The 17,885-nt window shown below is 40.9% G+C and overlaps 1 protein-coding gene and 1 long non-coding RNA gene across 8 annotated transcripts in view; both read right to left on the bottom strand.

Annotated features, from left to right (window-relative positions):
• Gatb (glutamyl-tRNA(Gln) amidotransferase, subunit B) overlaps positions 1–17,885 on the bottom strand; it is an 81,523-nt gene that overhangs the window by 61,722 nt on the left and 1,916 nt on the right. For 3 of the 7 annotated variants that reach the window (XR_375512.3, XM_006501330.2, XM_006501329.2), the window contains exon 3: positions 3,796–3,990. The exons of 3 other annotated variants lie outside the window; for them this stretch is intronic. Coding sequence is in view for 3 of the 4 variants with exons in the window: in XM_006501330.2 (XP_006501393.1) it covers positions 3,796–3,990 (195 nt within the window). In the remaining variant the exon portion in view is untranslated. Of the gene's footprint in view, positions 1–3,795; positions 4,020–17,885 lie in introns of all 7 variants that reach the window. One more of the 7 variants, XM_011240080.2, reaches the window with a different exon arrangement.
• On the bottom strand, positions 4,077–17,882 carry Gm46809. The gene is made up of 2 exons (XR_001783869.2): positions 10,378–17,882; positions 4,077–10,165 (listed from the first exon to the last, which is right to left on the bottom strand). It is a non-coding gene; the product is annotated as a predicted gene, 46809 (long non-coding RNA).

Below are 17,885 nucleotides of genomic sequence, written 5' to 3'. Positions count from 1 at the left end.
CTTTGCTTGCAAGCTTGCTTTTAAAGGATACCCAGGGGGTAATGGGAAAAGGTTCAGACAGCTCCAGAGAGCTTTTAGCCTGGATTCACAACCCACAGCAAGGTATATGAGGGGGTCACAATTATATATTATGTCAACGTACTACTTCCCCTTAAGCAATGACAGCACCGTTTGTGATGCTCTCTACGCTCTCTCCGCAGAACAGACACTGTATTTCTTAATGCAGTAGGAAGGGCCCAGTGCCGTATTTTCTGTTGTTATGGCGAAGCAGCATTTTCTCGCACAACACTGTATGCTCACCTGTGGATGGGGAAAGCTTCCATCCTCAAGGAAATGAATTTCTAACAAGCTGAACATGTGTTCCCACCTTCTCCCACACTGCCCAACTGTGGCCACACATCTGTGATTTCCTATCTTCTAAGTTAGTAGCTGGTCCTAAAATTCAATGAGCTCATGAAGAAATGGCAAAGACACATTAAGATTCAAGGGGGAATGACAAAACCAGCCAACCAATCAAATTAAAAATAAAAATAAACTGTTCTTTTTGACAAATGTTGAGATAGGGCCAAGATCTTTAATGTAGAAATATTTCTCCCTATTTAATTTCTGAAAATCTGTCTTTCTTATTATCCTAACTTAAAACTTTTAAGGAGTATTTACATGGAAAAAGACTTAAATGTGCAAACCTCCTCACTTCACATGTGGCCCCACACAAAATATTAACTTTTCTGACTTGTCCTCAAGTTTACAAATGAGACTCTACACCTAGAGAGAGTGCATGGAATAACAGACTATGTCACATTGCCAAAACTTCAAGCACAGCCAGAGGGTGATAAGAAACTCTAATCTGAGGAGTGACATACCCTAAATATTCAAGTCAACATTTGCTTTCTTCCATACACAGATTAGATCAGTATAAAGCTGGAAGATTTGATTATGGCTGAGAAAGAAACAACTGACTTGAACCAGCTAAACTCTAATTGAAAAGAAGAAGCTGGATGCTTCGGACACTTCCTGGGGAGACACAAAAACTCATGGACACTTAAAGGGGAAGCAAAATGTGTGCGCGCGCATACCAAGCTCTCAGTTGTCAAAATGTGTGTGTGTGTGCACATATACCACGCTCTCAGTGGGCAATAATCTGCACTAATCATAAACAGTACATGATAAGATAAAATTGCTGGCCTGGAAATGTTTTTTAAAATATGAATTTCTGAAGAAAAAAATGAAAGAAGGCAAAGGAGTGAAGAGGGGAGAAAGAAAAAACATAGAATTATAGAAATTGACAACCAAATACAATGTACAATCTTTGACTAGATTCTGGAATGAGAAAACAAAAGATACACTTGAAAATGAACTGTGCCAAATAATGGCACTGTGTCAAGGTTAGTTTTTCTGAGTGCGACATTAACAGGGATCCATATATGAGAATGTTTTTTGTTGTTCTTAGGTGATAAATGCTGAAATATTTAGAAATAAAGTCCTATGCTATCTGTAACTTATTCTCAAATGGCTCATCTAAGGGGGGCAGCCTAAGGGCAAGGAGAATTTTCCCTGTACTGTTCTCTCAGTCCTTCTACGAATGTGAATGATTTCTAAATAAAACTGTAGGGGCGAGGCATGGTGAGGTGTGATAAGACTCCCACACAGAACAGAGAAGGACAGAGAGCTGGGGGAGGGGAGGCTGTTTGTAAATCACAAGGGCATCTGAAGCTTCTATGCACCGTTGCTAAAAATAAGTTTTAGAAATGAAAGCATCCTATATACTAACTGTATTGACCTAAATCTTTCTATGTCACGGATTCAATTAAGTTATAGGATATTTTGAGACCCCTATATAGGTGATAAAGTATGGTGCAATCAATCCTCAGTAAAATGGAACAAAAAGAGTCTGTGAACAGAGAATTCTATAACATCTATATAGAACATAAAAATTCTACATATAAGTAGCCATGTGTATTTTTAAGAATATAAAAATGTTCTTTTAAAACATATTTTACCTAATACTCATTCTTGCATATACAGTTGGATTGACCCCACCCTACCCCCACTACTCCCCCCCACCCCACCCCTCTCTCTACTTTACCAGTTATATCTTTTTTAGTGGAAAACACACTTACAGAGTTGGAAAGCTGGCTCAGCCATTAAGAGTATGTACTGCTCTTGCAGAGGACCTGAATTCTGCTCCTAATAACAATGTAAAGAGACGCATACCCCCCCAGCACTTGTACCCCCCCCCCACGCCTCTGGCCTCCAAGGGCACCTGTATTCTTGTGAATATATTCCTACAAATACAAAAGAACATACATAATTAAAACAAAACAACAACTTTTTTAAAAAGAAAGAAAATACATTTAGCTTCCCTAAATGCTATAAGTGACCTTACTTTTTACTGATACTTGCATTCTCTTGTCTTGCTGGGTAAATATGTGTGTACACTTTCCAATCTGTGCTTTTCTGAAAGAAAGGGGTTAGGTGAAATTTTAGTTTTAACTATTACTCAGGTTACTGTGCCATCTAAGTTACTTCAGGGGAGTGGTAGGTATTAGTACCACCATCATATTGGCCATGATAAAATGAAAGTACTTATATTTTAAAGATGAAAAGTCAAGAACTGAATACTATAATAATATCAAATGAAATCTATGTGCCATGTGAGAGGCCAGGAAGTGCTTTCACGGACATGGATTTCTCTGCACAGATGTAAACTGGAAGGAGTAAGGTAAATAGGCTGGCTAGCTGACTGTGATAAACAAACAAAGGTAGTGGCTGGCTCCAGGCATTCTAAAGGTTTACAAAAGCTGTAAAGAAAAGGTCCCTGGTTGTATTTTGCTGGAAGTGAACAATTAGCAAATACTGCAGAAAGCAGCGCAGCCTGGTGCTTTACACTAAGATTGGTAGAAAGGCACCTCTCACCCATAATTTTAGGTAGGTTGCTGGCCTCCCTATATCATTGGGTCAATCCCCAGCTGCCTCACCTACCAAGTGGGGTTGCTGCCCCTGACCTTTCGCTCTGTGATGGCACGAGTCTGACAATCACAGATTCTCACTCGTCTAGGTCTCATAAGGAGGCTGCAGAGCATGAAAGAGAAGAACCCTTGGTTATGATTCTTGCTTGAATCTCCTGTGAAAGGAGATTCAAACATCAAAATTTAGAAGGGAACATTTTAAGGCTCCTAGAAACACTAGTGTATTTTCATTTCTACCTATTGTTCCTGCCAGCTTGAGTCTTTTCTCAAGGGACGTGACTGGATGTGGAAGGCTGAGAGGCAACAAGCTCACTAGCAAGAACTCTCTGCCATGAGGAACAGAATGCTCTTTGAGGAGCACAGCCTGAATACCTAACTCTGCCAGAATCATCCAGCCTAGATTTGCCATCTCTAGATGCCAAGGCACAATGACTTCCTAGCTTTGCCAAGATTCTAAAAAAAGATGAGAGAAAGCCTTCCCCAAGATGTCGTAGCAGAGCAGGCAGTCAGATCTCCCCCTGACCCTAAGTGCTAGACATGGAGCTGAATGCTCCTAACTGTTCACCATAGAAGGGCCTGTCCAGAGGACTTGGACAGGACACAAGTACATCCTCATGACATGAACAAGGAATTCCACAGAGCCCGCCCCAGTGCCTCACAGCTCCTTCCAAATATGACAGAAGCTAAACAGCCACATGAGCTCTCACATTCCTCAAGAGCTCATGTAGCCTCCACTCCCTTGTCCCCTGTCTCCATATACTAGGCCTTTTCTGTTCCCCAAGGAGACACCATTCTGACAAGTGGTGAGGAGAACTGAGCTGCTCACATGTGGAATGGCTGTGGAGAAGCAGCATTCCCATCGCAGGGTCCAAGTCTGACTCTTCAGGACTGAGCCGGAAGGAGCTCCTCTGGATGAGTGGCACACAGCCACATGATTGGAGCCACGTGACAGTCTGTTGATAGACGCAGCTTCTTCCATACAGTGGGAAGGAGGCATGCACTCTGAGGAAGCAGAGGTCGACTGGACAGAAATTATTGGAAGACATCTGGCTACATATAAAGTAAAAGTATCAATAAAGCAGTCATCAAAAATGAGGCTGATTCGTTTCTCTCCACCTGACTGCAGTTCTCACCGCTCAGAGGGAAGATAATTTGTGTTAATCTTCTAGGACACTCTTGCTAGTTCCTATAAAATCTACCTAGAACAACTCACTGCCCCCATGCCCACCACCCCACCGCTGCACCCCAAGGTCACAGAAGAAGCTCAATAGCAACCACCAAGACCGGCCATACACTGGCATGGAAGTGCTTCCCAGGTCTGCAACAAGGTTTTAGTTCTGGAACTGCCTCTGGGAAAGCAGAGGCGCCCAGCAGCATGGCCTCGGGCTGCATTTTATGACAGGCCTCCGCATAAATCAACAGAACAAAGCCTGTGTGAGCTACCAAAGTGTCAGACATGTACACAAAACACTATCAGCTTTTTTTCACCTATTACATATTTATATCACCAGAAGACCCTTAAGCTTTGCACTCCCAGCATCTCTGGTAATATGCCCATATTTTATTTTCTATACACCCTTACCTCTGTTTCTACTATTAGACATTTTGTGCTGTGTAGACAAAGTTAACCTAAAACAGTTCAGAACCTGTCTCTTGTTGGAGGACATATTCTAAGAGAAAGAGAAATCAATAACCCTAACCCTAATATGGAATATAGAATATGAAAATGAGACAAAAGCCTTTCCTAGATACAATACCTACAGTTTCTTGCTAAAAACTGAACCTGAGGGGCCCAGGCTGTTGCCCAGAGTAGGGTATGGCCATAAAGGAGCCGACTCCTGAAACCCTGAGGTGCCTTGGGCTCTATAGACCCAGGAGTCATCTGAACAAAGCTGACAGGGTCCCTCCAGGTTCTCAGGGTGAGGACAGAGGAGAAAATGAACTCCAAATCTTCACTGCTGCAAACACCAGAGCAGCTGCTCCACTCAGTTCCGAGGAAGGAGGTGACATCATTTCTATATAGCACTTAAGGGACTGACTCACTAAGGGTGAGATAAGAAAGGCCACTGCTACAGTTTATATCTAAAGTGTCCCCAAAGGCCTGTGTGCAGTTTCCACCTCAGTCACGTCTTAGCTTGAGTTCTGTTTTAGCAGGAGCCACCCCTAAGGATTAATGGGCTGCTCTCAAACAAGCTCAGGTGAAATTTTCTAACTCTGTGCTCCATGAATCCTCAAACTGAAAGATAAATGAAGTGTGCCATAGCGATGGGAGCACTGGAAAGTAGCCAATGAAGCAGGGCTCTAAAAGGGCTCACTCTCAAGCAAACCTCTAATGGATCCCTCTCATCAGCCCTTCATCACCCAAACTTACAAGACATAGAAGGCAATCACTTTAGCCAGAATTAGTTTAAAAAAAAAAAAGTCAGAGTAAGGTCATCTAGGTGCTTTCAAGTACTATAATTACTAAACACAGCCTATAAAATAAGTAGATTTAAAGTTCTTGAACAAATCAAGATTCTAACATATTAAGAAAGACATTATTTTCAGAAAAACAAGATATTTGAAAGATATAAAATTTTCACGAATGAGACATTTACAGTAAAATTTTTAAAAAGTTAAAGATAGGCATAACAAGAGAAAAATCAATAAGCCAGAACAGAGTATAAAGAATACCCAAAATGAAACAAAAATAAAGAAATCTAAAATAAATTTTTGTTATTGTCATGATTTGAACAGTGAATACTGGCAAGCTGAAGTCACAGTTGTATGCAACGCACAGGTCATGGGATTTGTGGTTAGTTGGGTTAGATCTCCTTTCTTCTAAGCACACTTTTTTTCTCTTTCTCTGGGTTTAAGTCTCATAACCAGAGGCCATCACACATGGCACATACAAGCATTAACAAGGTCATTGCTGGGCAGTCAATGCTGTATATGTATATAAGCAAATCAGAGGACATCGATAAACATTATACACACCTGTTACTAGTATTCATGTTTGAGATTTAACACACACACAATTACACACATACACACACACACACCAGCCACCTACATAAGTCAAAGTTATTTCAACTCCAATTATAGAAGAGCACAGATTAGAAGCTGGGGTGGTCGATCTTGGTTGTCAACATGATTAGAACTATAATCAACTAAATGACTTTGTCTGATTGGTCTGTGAGAGTATTGCCTGAAGCATGAACTGGTGTGGGGCACAGCGCTTTCCATAGCAGCCCCCACAGCCCCCACATGAGGAGGTCTGAGGCACAGTGTGCTGCTCCTACTTGCCCATGGTCACTCCTAGCTGCTCAGTCCATCCACCCTGTTGTTACTACTCCTGCTACTCTTTACTGATGTCATGACACAGCTTCTTCCATCTTCCAACATGGACTGAAGACCAGGGAGGGGCTCTGCAGGAGCTACCCAGGCCTGCAGTGCCAGGCTGCAAGAGCTGGGGCACCCAGCCCTGTGTACTGAGCAGTCACCAGTTTCTCAGCCTCTCCACTGTAAAGGCGGTCACAATTGGACTACGTAGATCCAACTGTGCAAGCCAATCAGATACATCTCCTTCATTAGATATATTCACTCTATTAGAGTTCTGCTCCTCTAGTGAACCCTGACTAATACAGAACCCAATTATTAAAGTGAGAGTGACCTGAGTGGGTGACTGGGCAAACACAGATGGGCCAGTCACAACAGCACTTCCTTCATCTGTACATTAGGAGTAGACCAAATGACCTATGCATTTCTTCCTACTCTGCTCTCATGATCTGCAGCTTCAAGATTGGTTCCTGCACTATCTGCATATTTTACCTGTAGGACAAAGCTCTACATAGGGCTTTGCTTGCATTTTACTCCAACAATCATAATGATCTGGATTTCTGGGCTAGTGGAGATCAGAAATAAGAATCCAGAAGTGGAAAATGAGCCAGGAACAGCTTCCAGAGTCAAATACACTGACAGTAGCTTAAAAGGAGGAGGAGGGTGGAAGGTAAGGGCTGCAAGCACTGTACAGTGAAGTCTAAAAGAATAGGCTACTGCTAACATTTACTGTGTGATCAGATAGCCTTGCACACCTCAATAGCTCTTCAAGGCACCATTATATTACAACTCAGCAGTAACTGATGTTGCCGATAGCCTTAAGCAATCACATCAAGATTACCTTATGTTCAAGATACTCTATTGAAAAGTTGAGAAAACACATAATGTGTTTTAGAAAGAGACCCATAAATAGGTTTAAAATATCAAGTTTTAAGTGCTTGTAAAATTCTTTCATGCTTTTTCTCCCTACAAACACACATACATATATACACACATATATATTTTCTAAACAAGGTTCAATCAAGTTGTCCCTAAAGACCCATGAACTGCTTTTTCAGAACCTTAAACAGATGATCCTCTGAACAACACACAAAGGGTTGACCAATCAACTGTATGAAACCAACACATTGATCAAGTAAAGTCATTGGCATAACACAGAGCACACACAACAGCAAATGGTGCAGGAAGACTGGGCGGTAGAGGTGAGAATGCTTCTGAAGGGGAAGGCTTCCAAGAACCCACTGAGAGGTGGGAAAACCCAAATAAGAAAGGAGACAAGTGTTCCTCATGAACAAAGGGGAGGTCACCCAGCCCAATGAGGCAAAAGTCCCTCAACACCATGAGACAGCCAGGTATGGCACTAGGAAATTTTGGATCATTGGACAAGCATAAGCGATGAGGAGAACCTCCACTCTCAGAAGCCTGTGCTCACACATACCTGTGTTAGAGATAAAGGATACAGGCAACACTCTCCATCCCTAGAACACAAAAGTAACAGGGACTCAGAGTGATGGGCAGGAATAAAGTCTGAGGACACCACCTAACTCCAATTTCCACAGATTTCATTAAAGAAAATCACAGAAATGGAAAAAAAAAGTTAACAGAACACTGGCACACTTTGTCCTCTAGCTTGGCCAGATAAGTATCACCTAAGTGTGAATGGACATAGAACTAAACAGATGGGACTGCAGTGTGCCCAAGACTCATTTCTACAATGTTTTCCTGACTTGCTATTTTGTGTCTCAGCTTTAAGTTAAGAACAACTTTGTGATTACATTCAGAATTACAGGTCAGAAGGGCCTATCATGGTCCTCTCTAGATCTAGTGAAGTCTCTCTAAACTGACTAGACCCTTCAAAACAAGCTATTAGTGATACCTGCTATGTTTAGAGAGCAGAAATACTTCTGACTTACCTAACTTTAAATAGATGTCATTAGGATTTCAAAAATAAATTAAACCCAAAGTACTTTACAAAAGCATTGCATCATCATTTTCAGAGTGGCAAGACCTCTTTTTGGTGCAACCTGCAGGCTTGGATTCAAGAATGAATATCCAGCACAATATGTGCTGTGTGCTGTGTACACTGTTATCAAGTCCCTAGGGGGTAGGCATCACAACATATTTATTCTTCTTTACGTGAGCCTTGTTGTTAATAGTATATACTCTTGTGAATAAAAATTCTGTAAATTGTCACAAACAACATTTCTGATTCATTCCATTGCTGCCAGGACCAATTCTGAACAATATATGGAAAACCCCAAATGCGTTTTTAGACAGACTGATAGTGAGAAAAAAGGAGAGTGACTTAGCACACACAAATGAAAAAAAATGGCTTTTATGTCTTTGCCCAGTTTTGGAAAAAAGAGGCCTTGTGTTTGCTAGGGGGTTTGGTGTTACATACAGATAAGAGCTTCCAGACAAGCAACACAAGAACAGATCACTGGTCTCCAGTTAATGTCATCAGGGGCACAGCCTGATTCTGAGAGGGCCTTATCTACTGCGCCGCACTGAGCATCCCTACCATCAGCAGCAATATGGACAACTGTCCTCTTTGGGAATGAACCAGGAGGGCCCAGGCAGCTGAAATCACAAGGAATGAACGTGCACTCATTGTGTGTGTGTATGAGCACACAGGCTTGCACAAGCATTTATTCCAAACATATCCGATGCCTTGATAAATTCTCAGCATTCCTGGAAACATTATTTGGCCAATTACAGAATGAACAGACTTGTAAATCCTATGATATTTTAGCAAATAAATATATTTTGTTTCTAATTTTCTTCCTACTTCACATCCAGAATATTTCAACAAGAGAAACTAGAATGATACTGATAAGCAGGATATAACCAGCTCACAGCAAATAACCTAGGATCCTGTTTATAGTTCTGTAGGCCAATAATTAGTTAATAATTTAAGGGCAATCTGTACCACAGAAGGAAGTTTTACTAGGTTAAAATAATAAATGAGGCTGCACCCCTGCTAATAAAAACAGAAAATGCTGTCCTTCGTTTGGCTGTAATCCTGCCAATAAGCAGCAAAATGGGCTGACTGACCTTTTCAGTCTGAAGATTCATAATGGAATTCCATAAAATCCTAAAACTAAGATAAAATAATAAGATAAAATATCTGTGCTCCTAAATAACATTCAGAAGGGTCACTACTTCAGAACCAGTTATGGCAGCCAGGTCAGGATGGCAACCTTGACAGAAGCAGCCAGGGCACAGATAGTCAGTAAACATGGGTTGAAAAGGCGAAGAAGACATTATATTTGTACATACATGCATTTGTACATACTGATGTTTATAATACACATACATGCATGAGCACACACCTAACAAACAATAGTCAAGCTCATCTGCAAAAAGAGTCACCTGGGGACAAAGCTGAGCTGTGAGTTTAAGGCCATGAAGGCCATAGGCAGACACAGGTGTCAGGGTAGCTCTGGGACAAGGGCATGGGCTCTGAAGCCACACTATAGGGTTTTAATCCTGGCTTCTTCACTTACCTTCTGATTGCGGTAACCATAGTAACTACCTCACTGGGTTGTTAGGAGGTTAAAATAAGCTAATCTGCCACAGAACAAGCACTCTGTTAGTAGATCATTATTGTAAACGCAGCTGAAAACTCCAGCTGTGGGCATCTGAAGACACCCTGAAGCAGAAGTCAAGATGCTGAGCCCATGAAGGGAAAGATCTTGAGTGGCTCCCTGAAGAAAGCTTTGAGCCAAAACTCCTGGTCCAGTCAGACCTGTCACCAGCGGGAAGTAGACATGGAGAAGGCACCCACCTCAGGTCATGGAGAAAGACAACTCTGAAAAGGCAGATCCCTGACCTTGCATCTGGCTCCAGTGCATGGCAGGACTCTGGTACTACCTAAGCTGTAGTAGGTTGGGAAATTAATGCAGAAAACTTTTCATTCAATAAAGACCATGGGGCCCTGGCACAAGCTGTCATGAACTCATCCTAGAGACATCTCTACAGTTCAGGGTACAGTCAGGTTGAAAATCACATTGAACACAGAGAAGAGCAGATGATAACAAACCCACACCTGGAACCATCCTGGCTAACACTTCCAGAGAGGACAAATTACCTACAGACACAGACTCCTCATCAGCAGTAACAGATGCCCGAGGAAAGGGAATGCATCTTCAGAGTGCTGAGGAGAAATAAATGTCAACATGGAATCCTACGCTTTCACTGCAGACTGAGGGAGAAGGCAGAACAGCTGCAAGCACACAAGGACTGAGCTTATCACCCACAGAGCCAGAGAGCAGAGACACTGACATCGACAGGAGCGAGAGATGCTAGGGCATGTTAGCTAAAGAGGACAAACTGACAAGGGCTTCTTCCATGTCCCATGCCTGAACCCACAAAACGTATCTGTGTTTATGTGAGGAGAGTCACATCTCCCCCTTGCCCTTGGTCTTTCCTCCTGTGCTCTGAAGACATCTGATTTTGAAAGGTGCTTCCTCCCACTTGTCTTTATTCACTGCCTTAATTTTTAATACTTTAACTGATACTGAAAAGCAGTGGTGCCCAACCCCAACCTCAACTCCCAGTTCTGTTCCTAGATGCAATCACCTTCATATCTTTGGGCAGTCTCACCTGGTATTTATCTTCCTATTTTTAAATAATACTCCGTGCCAGGAGACCTTTGGAAAAATCCATCACCTGCTGGTGAAGGCTAAGGCTGCTTGGCCATTTGCCATGTGACAAGCCTTTCTAAAAACTGGCAGAAGGACAGTCTTGGTAAGCTGTTACAATGAAAGACACAGTGCATTTGTTTAGAACTTGAAGCCCCATGATGTGGGCTTCATTTCCAGAATTAACTGATATGAGTTTCAAGACGAGAGAATAATAAGAGGAACATTTCCCAGTATTTTTATATAACTATATCATAAGCACTTATTCATGCTGTATTACTTTATATCTATTAAAAATAGAATATGCCCACCCTGATAATAAGCTGGGTAACATGAAAATCTGTGAAGTCAGGCTGCTAGGACAGCAGTTCACTATGCCAAGGGACAGGAGCCAAGGCACATGTGACAGCTTGAATATGGGTGAGGGTTGTGAGGATGGAGAGAAGAAAGGATCTCCATCACTTGAACTTTGGGAGAGAAAAAAAGGAAGAAGATGGAAAGCACTCCAGGAAAGTGACTTACTTCTATCTTGTGTGTAAAACAAAAAGAAACCTTGGTGAATGAATCCCGTGACTAGAAGTCTGTCTCAAGGCAATCTAAAGCATGTATTTATTACCCAATTAAAAATGTAAAAAACAAAACAATAGTGGAAACCAAACAATGACAACTCCACTCCCACCCCTCCTCTAAAAGAAAAACAAATCAGAGTTTCTAACTAGAGGTCTAGGACAAGGAGAAGGGGAGCGTGGGCGCCTCTAATAAATGGCCAAAAGAATCACTTAATCTCTCTCTCTCTCTCTGTGTGTGTGTGTGTGTGTGTGTGTGTGTCACTGTAGTAGTTTAGAACATGACTCTCAATTATGGTAAATACAAGTTTAGTTCTGCTCTTGTATTCCCCAATATCTGAGGTGTGTCATAGAGTTTGTTAAATTAGAGAGTGGGGCCTCTACTCTTTCTTAAATACGGTCTCGTCGGAAGGACTTAGTGGCTTTATTCCCTTTGGAGAACATCCTGTCATCTTGTAGTTGCCTTTCATTTGCTTCCTTGTCCTTGGTGTGTACTCTGCTTGGAGAGCCCACTTACAGACACCTGCTGTTCCCACCTCCCCATCTTCCCCAGTCCTCTCTGAAGCTACCTTCCTCTTCTCTGGGGCCTGCAGGAGCTGCTGCAGGGCTGGCTACCTGGAACTCTTCTTTACTTCAGGAACCTGGATAATGGAAGGCAAATCTTAAGAAGCTGTTTAAAACTGCCATTATCCTAACAGCACACCAGGTTGATAGTGGTGGGGCAGAATGCTCAGTTAGAATAGTTCATTTTCTGCTAAGAATATTTAGGACTTTGTTCTACTCTCCTCCCGAAGTAAGTACCACTTCTGAGAAGTCTGCTTTCTGCCTGACTACATCCTTTGCATTTGACCCTCCCTTCATTTCCCTCTCTCTAAGGGGCTTCAGCATCTTCTCTTTCTTCAGTCCCTGTGGTCATGAACTTCATGGCATGCCTGCATTTGAGGCCGATTTTATCCATTGTACTGGGTGGTTGGCAGGCCCTCTCCATTCAGACTCTAGGAAATGCATGTTATTGTCTGTGTGATAGCTTTCTCGCACCTACTTTCTACCCATGGACACTGAACTATCCAGGCTGAGTCCCTAATTTTCTTCTATTATTCAATTTCATTATTTGTTTTGTCTTTGAGAAAGATTTTTGTTGACTTTCTGTTCTAAGTCTTTGGAAGGTGGTCTTTTTGTTGTTGTTGTTTTGTTTTTTGGTTTTTTGTTTGTTTAGTTAGGTTTTTTGTGTTTTTGTTTTTTTGGTGTGGAAGTGGAGGAATAGGCCAAGGCACCATAATTTTAATTTCCAAGAGCTTGATTCTTATATCTTAAAGGATATTTACTAAAGCTTTTAAGCATTTTTAAACTTGTCTACCTTTTACTGTCGACAGCCTCCTAGCTCACTTAACTTTTGTTTTTATTGAGGACTCTGTCCATCGTGTACCGTCTGGTGACCTGTGCCGAGCTACATTTTAAATGAGTTGTTCAAGTGCTTATTAAACATCCGCTGTGACTCTCCAAGGTCTGCTGATTGGTTGCATCCCACATGAGCAGTCAGGAGGCGATGCAGCTTTTTTACTGAGAGCCCCCCACTCCTGTACAACGGTAGTAGCCTCTAAGTACTCCCTCTGGCCCACGACCTACAAGCCACCCTTAGAGATTCTTGTTTGTGGAAGAACAGAAAAGAAAAGACAGAAAAACCAGGTCTCTGTCCTTCTGGAAAAACAGGTGACATAAGGTGTGAGCACTAGAGTTAGAAGGCAGACATCAGTGCCCACTCACTGCTAGTGGCCTATGGAGTATCTGATCCCGGTGCTAGTCATATCCTGGTGTTCTTCTATCCTCTTGTCTTAGTCAAGATTAGTATTGCTGTGACCAAAAGTCATGAGGAGGAAAGGGATTATTTGTCCTGAATCCACTGAGGGAAGCCAAGTCAGGAATTGAAACTGAATGGGAACCTGGAGTAGGAGCTGGTGCTTTGGAGGAATGAGGCTTGCTTCTCATGGCTTTCTCAGCCTGCTTTCTTGTAGAACCAGGACTGCCAACTCAATACCACCCAAAACTGGCTGGGGCCTCCCCAATCCATCACTGATTAAGAAAATGTTCTCCAGGCGTGCCTACAGTCCAATGTGAAGGAGGTATTTTCCCCATTGATGTTCCTACCTCTCAGACAACTCTAGCTTGTGTCAAATTGACATAAGACTTAGCCAGCACTCCATTTACTTTTTGCTTAGTCAGTTTTACAAACACCTTGTATTTTGATTGCCCATCCTATGTTTTCCTTAAGCACACTCTATTTCTACCATGTAGACACATATTAGCAGGTACTGTCACGGTGTGCTTGGTTGCTCCATGAGGGCAAGATGACCTGGCTCAGAACTGTCTCCCTAGAGCTAGTACAGGGCAAACACTTGGTAGGCAGAAACAATGAGAGAAGGCCTGAGGCAACCACAAAGGAAGAGAATAATAGTTTAAGCAGAAGCCTGGTGTTTACTGAATCAGGAGATAATGCCATGTACTTTAAATGCACTCAGTTAAGTGTTTACTGATTGATCTTGAAATATTTTAAAGCACTATTTTTCTCTGATGGCTACTTGGACCTTCTGTAATCAGGCATCTCTTTTAACAGGTCAGCAGGCAAAATAAATCACACACAGACCAAATGCATTCTACAGAAACACTTCAGTCTCTAAACAACACATCACTACTTTTTGAACAAAGCAAACCTCTTCTAAATTAAGGAGCTCATTAAAATAAAACCTAGTAACTTTCTATTCTGCAAATAAAATAAGTATTTTTACTGAAAAAAATGTTTGTCCAATATACTACAATGGCTGAATGATGTAATTGCAGTGTATCTATGGTGACAAAATGCAAATAAGGATACCAACTGTTGTGTGTAGCAGTTACTTGTCCTGTCACTATTGGCAAAACAAAAAATTGTGCTTAATAACTCAAGGGAATCTTTATAAAGATGAAAGTCACCACTCACTATGTGTTAATACTAATAGGTTAGATTTATGAAGCACTTATTACTTGCAGTGACTAAGCATTTTAAAAGAGTTTATTCATTTAATTCTCATAAAAATCCAATGAGTCTAATACATTACCCTCACTTTGCAAGTTAGATACTCAGGCAAAAGAAGATTAAGTGATCTATCTACACAGACATTCTACTCATCTCAATGAAAATTTTATCTTTAGCACTTTTCTGTGCCACTAAAACATTTTCATAAACATTATTAGTGGCTTCATAATACTCCACTGTATACATTTATCACAATTTACTCAGCCATTCCCCCCACCACTGGGAAACTCTGGTTGCTTCCAATTTGACATTACTACAAACAATTCTGGGGCAGACATCACTGGAGAAAAGTCTTTAACCTTTTTTTTTTTTTTCATTGTTTTTCTATGACAGCCTCCTAAAAGAATCAGTGGGCCAATAAATACTTGTTGGATGACTAAAACATACAAAACAATATCATTTTGCCTTACAAAAGTCTCTTCATACTCTCATAAAAAATGTTCCTATCCCAACAGCAAGTGAGTATTCTGCTGTATATTTGTGGTTTAATTTTTACACTTAACTTGTAAATATATATTTATTTGTTATTTGAAATAATATATATTAACTTGTAAGTATACATTATATGTGATATATTATAGATATAGAGATATAAATACACAACATTTGTCTTATGCACAGGAGCTATAGATTTTTTTCTCTAAATAGCTAACCAATTTTTCCAAAATCATCAATTAAGTAAATCATTTTTCCCAATGATTTTTGTTCTCTGTGTATGTGTGTGCAGTATGTGTGTGTGTGTGTGTGTGTGTATGTATGCATGTATGTATGTATGTACGTGGCATGCATATGCCCTCATGTATACATTCCTCCCTTTACCAAACATTTCTGAGCAGATACTTTCCCCTGGTGATTGATTTACTTTGGGGGGAGGGGGAGAAACAGGATAAATAAGTACTATATTTTAATATGTTGATGAATTGTTTGTGTAGAAATAGATAAAACATTAAAATGTAAACTGATAACTAGACAAGAGAGAGGAGCTCTACTTAAAGGCAGGAAGCAACGTAAAGCAGAAGTGAGGGCTGAGGAGCAGACATTAGAGTCGGTAAAGGAAAGCAGCCATGAGGAGTGTCAGGAGGCAGAGGCAGAAGGTGCGGGAAGGAAGGAAACAGTTATGTATTACCATACTTGACATGGCTGATCACACAACAACATACTATTCTACTCCAGTCTTCAAAGACCATCTCTCAAGTTCTTCATTAGTTACAGTCACCAGATGCAGAGTAAATATATCACAATACTGTGTCCATGGGCCTCAGAGACGTTCTAAAACATTTTAAATTGAATGACAGGCAAACAAGAAAGGAATGAAATACTTTAAGCAATGTCTTGGTGTGAGGATTTTCATATTCCTCAGCTGTAGACTAAAACAGGTTCTTTAAGAAGAAGGACACTTCTGAAGGGCAGGCTGCTCAGCAAAGCTGAGAGAACAGTCATGACAGCTACTGGAGCCATGAGTGCTGCTGGCTCTAATGAAGAACAGCAAACCCTTGCTTAGGAAAGCTATCCTCATAGCCTTTCCTGCCCTCTCAATCCAATGTCCACCCATTCTCAATGCACTCACTGTTTAACTGACCTGCTGACCACAGAGCAGGAACTTTCTAGGGAACATAACACGTCTTTCCAAATGTGCTGACCAGCTAGTTATTTTGAACTGTCTGTATTCTATTTAGGCACAAGTGAAGAATCTGTTATCTGCTTATAACTGCTTATATCTGTTTATCCAAAAATATGTTTCTAAATGTACCCTAAGACCCCACTAGGTATCACATTCCCAACTGAGGAAAAAAAAAAAAAAAAAAACTCAAAAGGCTCTAGCTTATATCTAGACTTTAAAAAAAATTTATTACGTATTTTCTTCATTTACATTTCAAATGCTATCACAAAAGTCCCCTATCCCCTCCCTCCGATATCTAGACTATATTGATGGCCAACTAAAACATAAGGAAGAAAGGTCCTCAGCAGAGAAGGAGAAAGGTAGAAGTGCTGTATAAACTGAGTAGTATTTCACTCATCTAAGGAAACACTGTATCTACTAGATCTGAGTCTTCACCCAAAAGAACACCTGTTTTTAAAGAAAACATATCTCTTTTCCAGCAAACAAGAACTCCTTCTCCATAGGTAGACACTTTACAGTAGAAAGAGAACCCGAGAGGATGGCACCGCATGTGTACAGCAAGGTGTTGACTTCCTGTAGAGAGACCCAATAGCAAACAGGCAGTGGCCAGGGATGTGGTTTAGATAGATGCGATCCCTCACAATGAAAAGCCCAAATAAGAAGAGTTCTAGGCCTGAGAATCTGCCTTAATCCAATCAAAGCTCTGACTAAAGTAGATACATGCAAGGCACTGACAACAGCCTGGGTAGATCAGCCTTCGCTTGTATTTAAACATCTGAGAATACAGAACACACTCCTAACAGTCCCTGTCTGTGATATACTCATCATCATAACCCTGTCTACACATGCTCCTGAAGATGGAAACTCCATTCCCATTTAACAATATAAGATTCCTGAACAGAATGGGAGCCACATTCTAGCTCAAATATTTACAGTGCTCCTTCCATCTTATTCTTCAAAATGTAACTCATTCCTTAAAAAGACCACACTAAAAGTCTTGCTGATGGTGATGCTGGCTCAGTTGCCTCTTAGGATCAAGTGAAAATAAGTAGCTAAATCGATAACCAACTCGCTTTTATACTATAGCGCTCCATTACTGACTGCTTCTTAGATGTCAATAACTGAGATCACATTGCTCTTACACTGTAAAATCACATACTACATGTTCTTTTCTTGGGTCCTCCCCACTCCTCCATGTATCAGTCTAACTCCTACTTGACTTCTCAGTGTGGACACCACGTTTTTATTCCAGACATTCCTCCTTAACTAGATACACCACTACAATTTCTCACAATACTTCCTCTTGCTCAATTACATGTCCCTCCTTTGGGTTCCAAAATTACTCTTTGCACACTGCTTTTGCAAGAATTATCATATTGTACTCTAATTGTTTGTAAGACATCAGCTCTGTCCACCTTTAAACTCCTCCTAAAGCAAGATCTTTGCTTGTCTGCATTAGACAGTTCTTATCAGCATCTGGTATTTGATAGGCATTTGAAAGCATTTGTGAAAGGAGTGAATCGATGCTATGAATACACTCAGATTTAGAAACAGAATTATAGAGACATGTCTTTATAAACAATTAATGCATCATGCTTAATTCCCTAATCATGCAAAATTCCCTAAGCAAGTAGTTCCTTATCTATATTCACTATGACATAAACATTTTCTAATGTAAACAGACAGTATAAAACACCT

This window comes from Mus musculus, chromosome 3 (genome assembly GCF_000001635.26).
Source record: "Mus musculus strain C57BL/6J chromosome 3, GRCm38.p6 C57BL/6J".
Taxonomy (NCBI): domain Eukaryota; kingdom Metazoa; phylum Chordata; class Mammalia; order Rodentia; family Muridae; genus Mus; species Mus musculus.
This window is presented reverse-complemented; position numbering and strand designations above follow the sequence as displayed.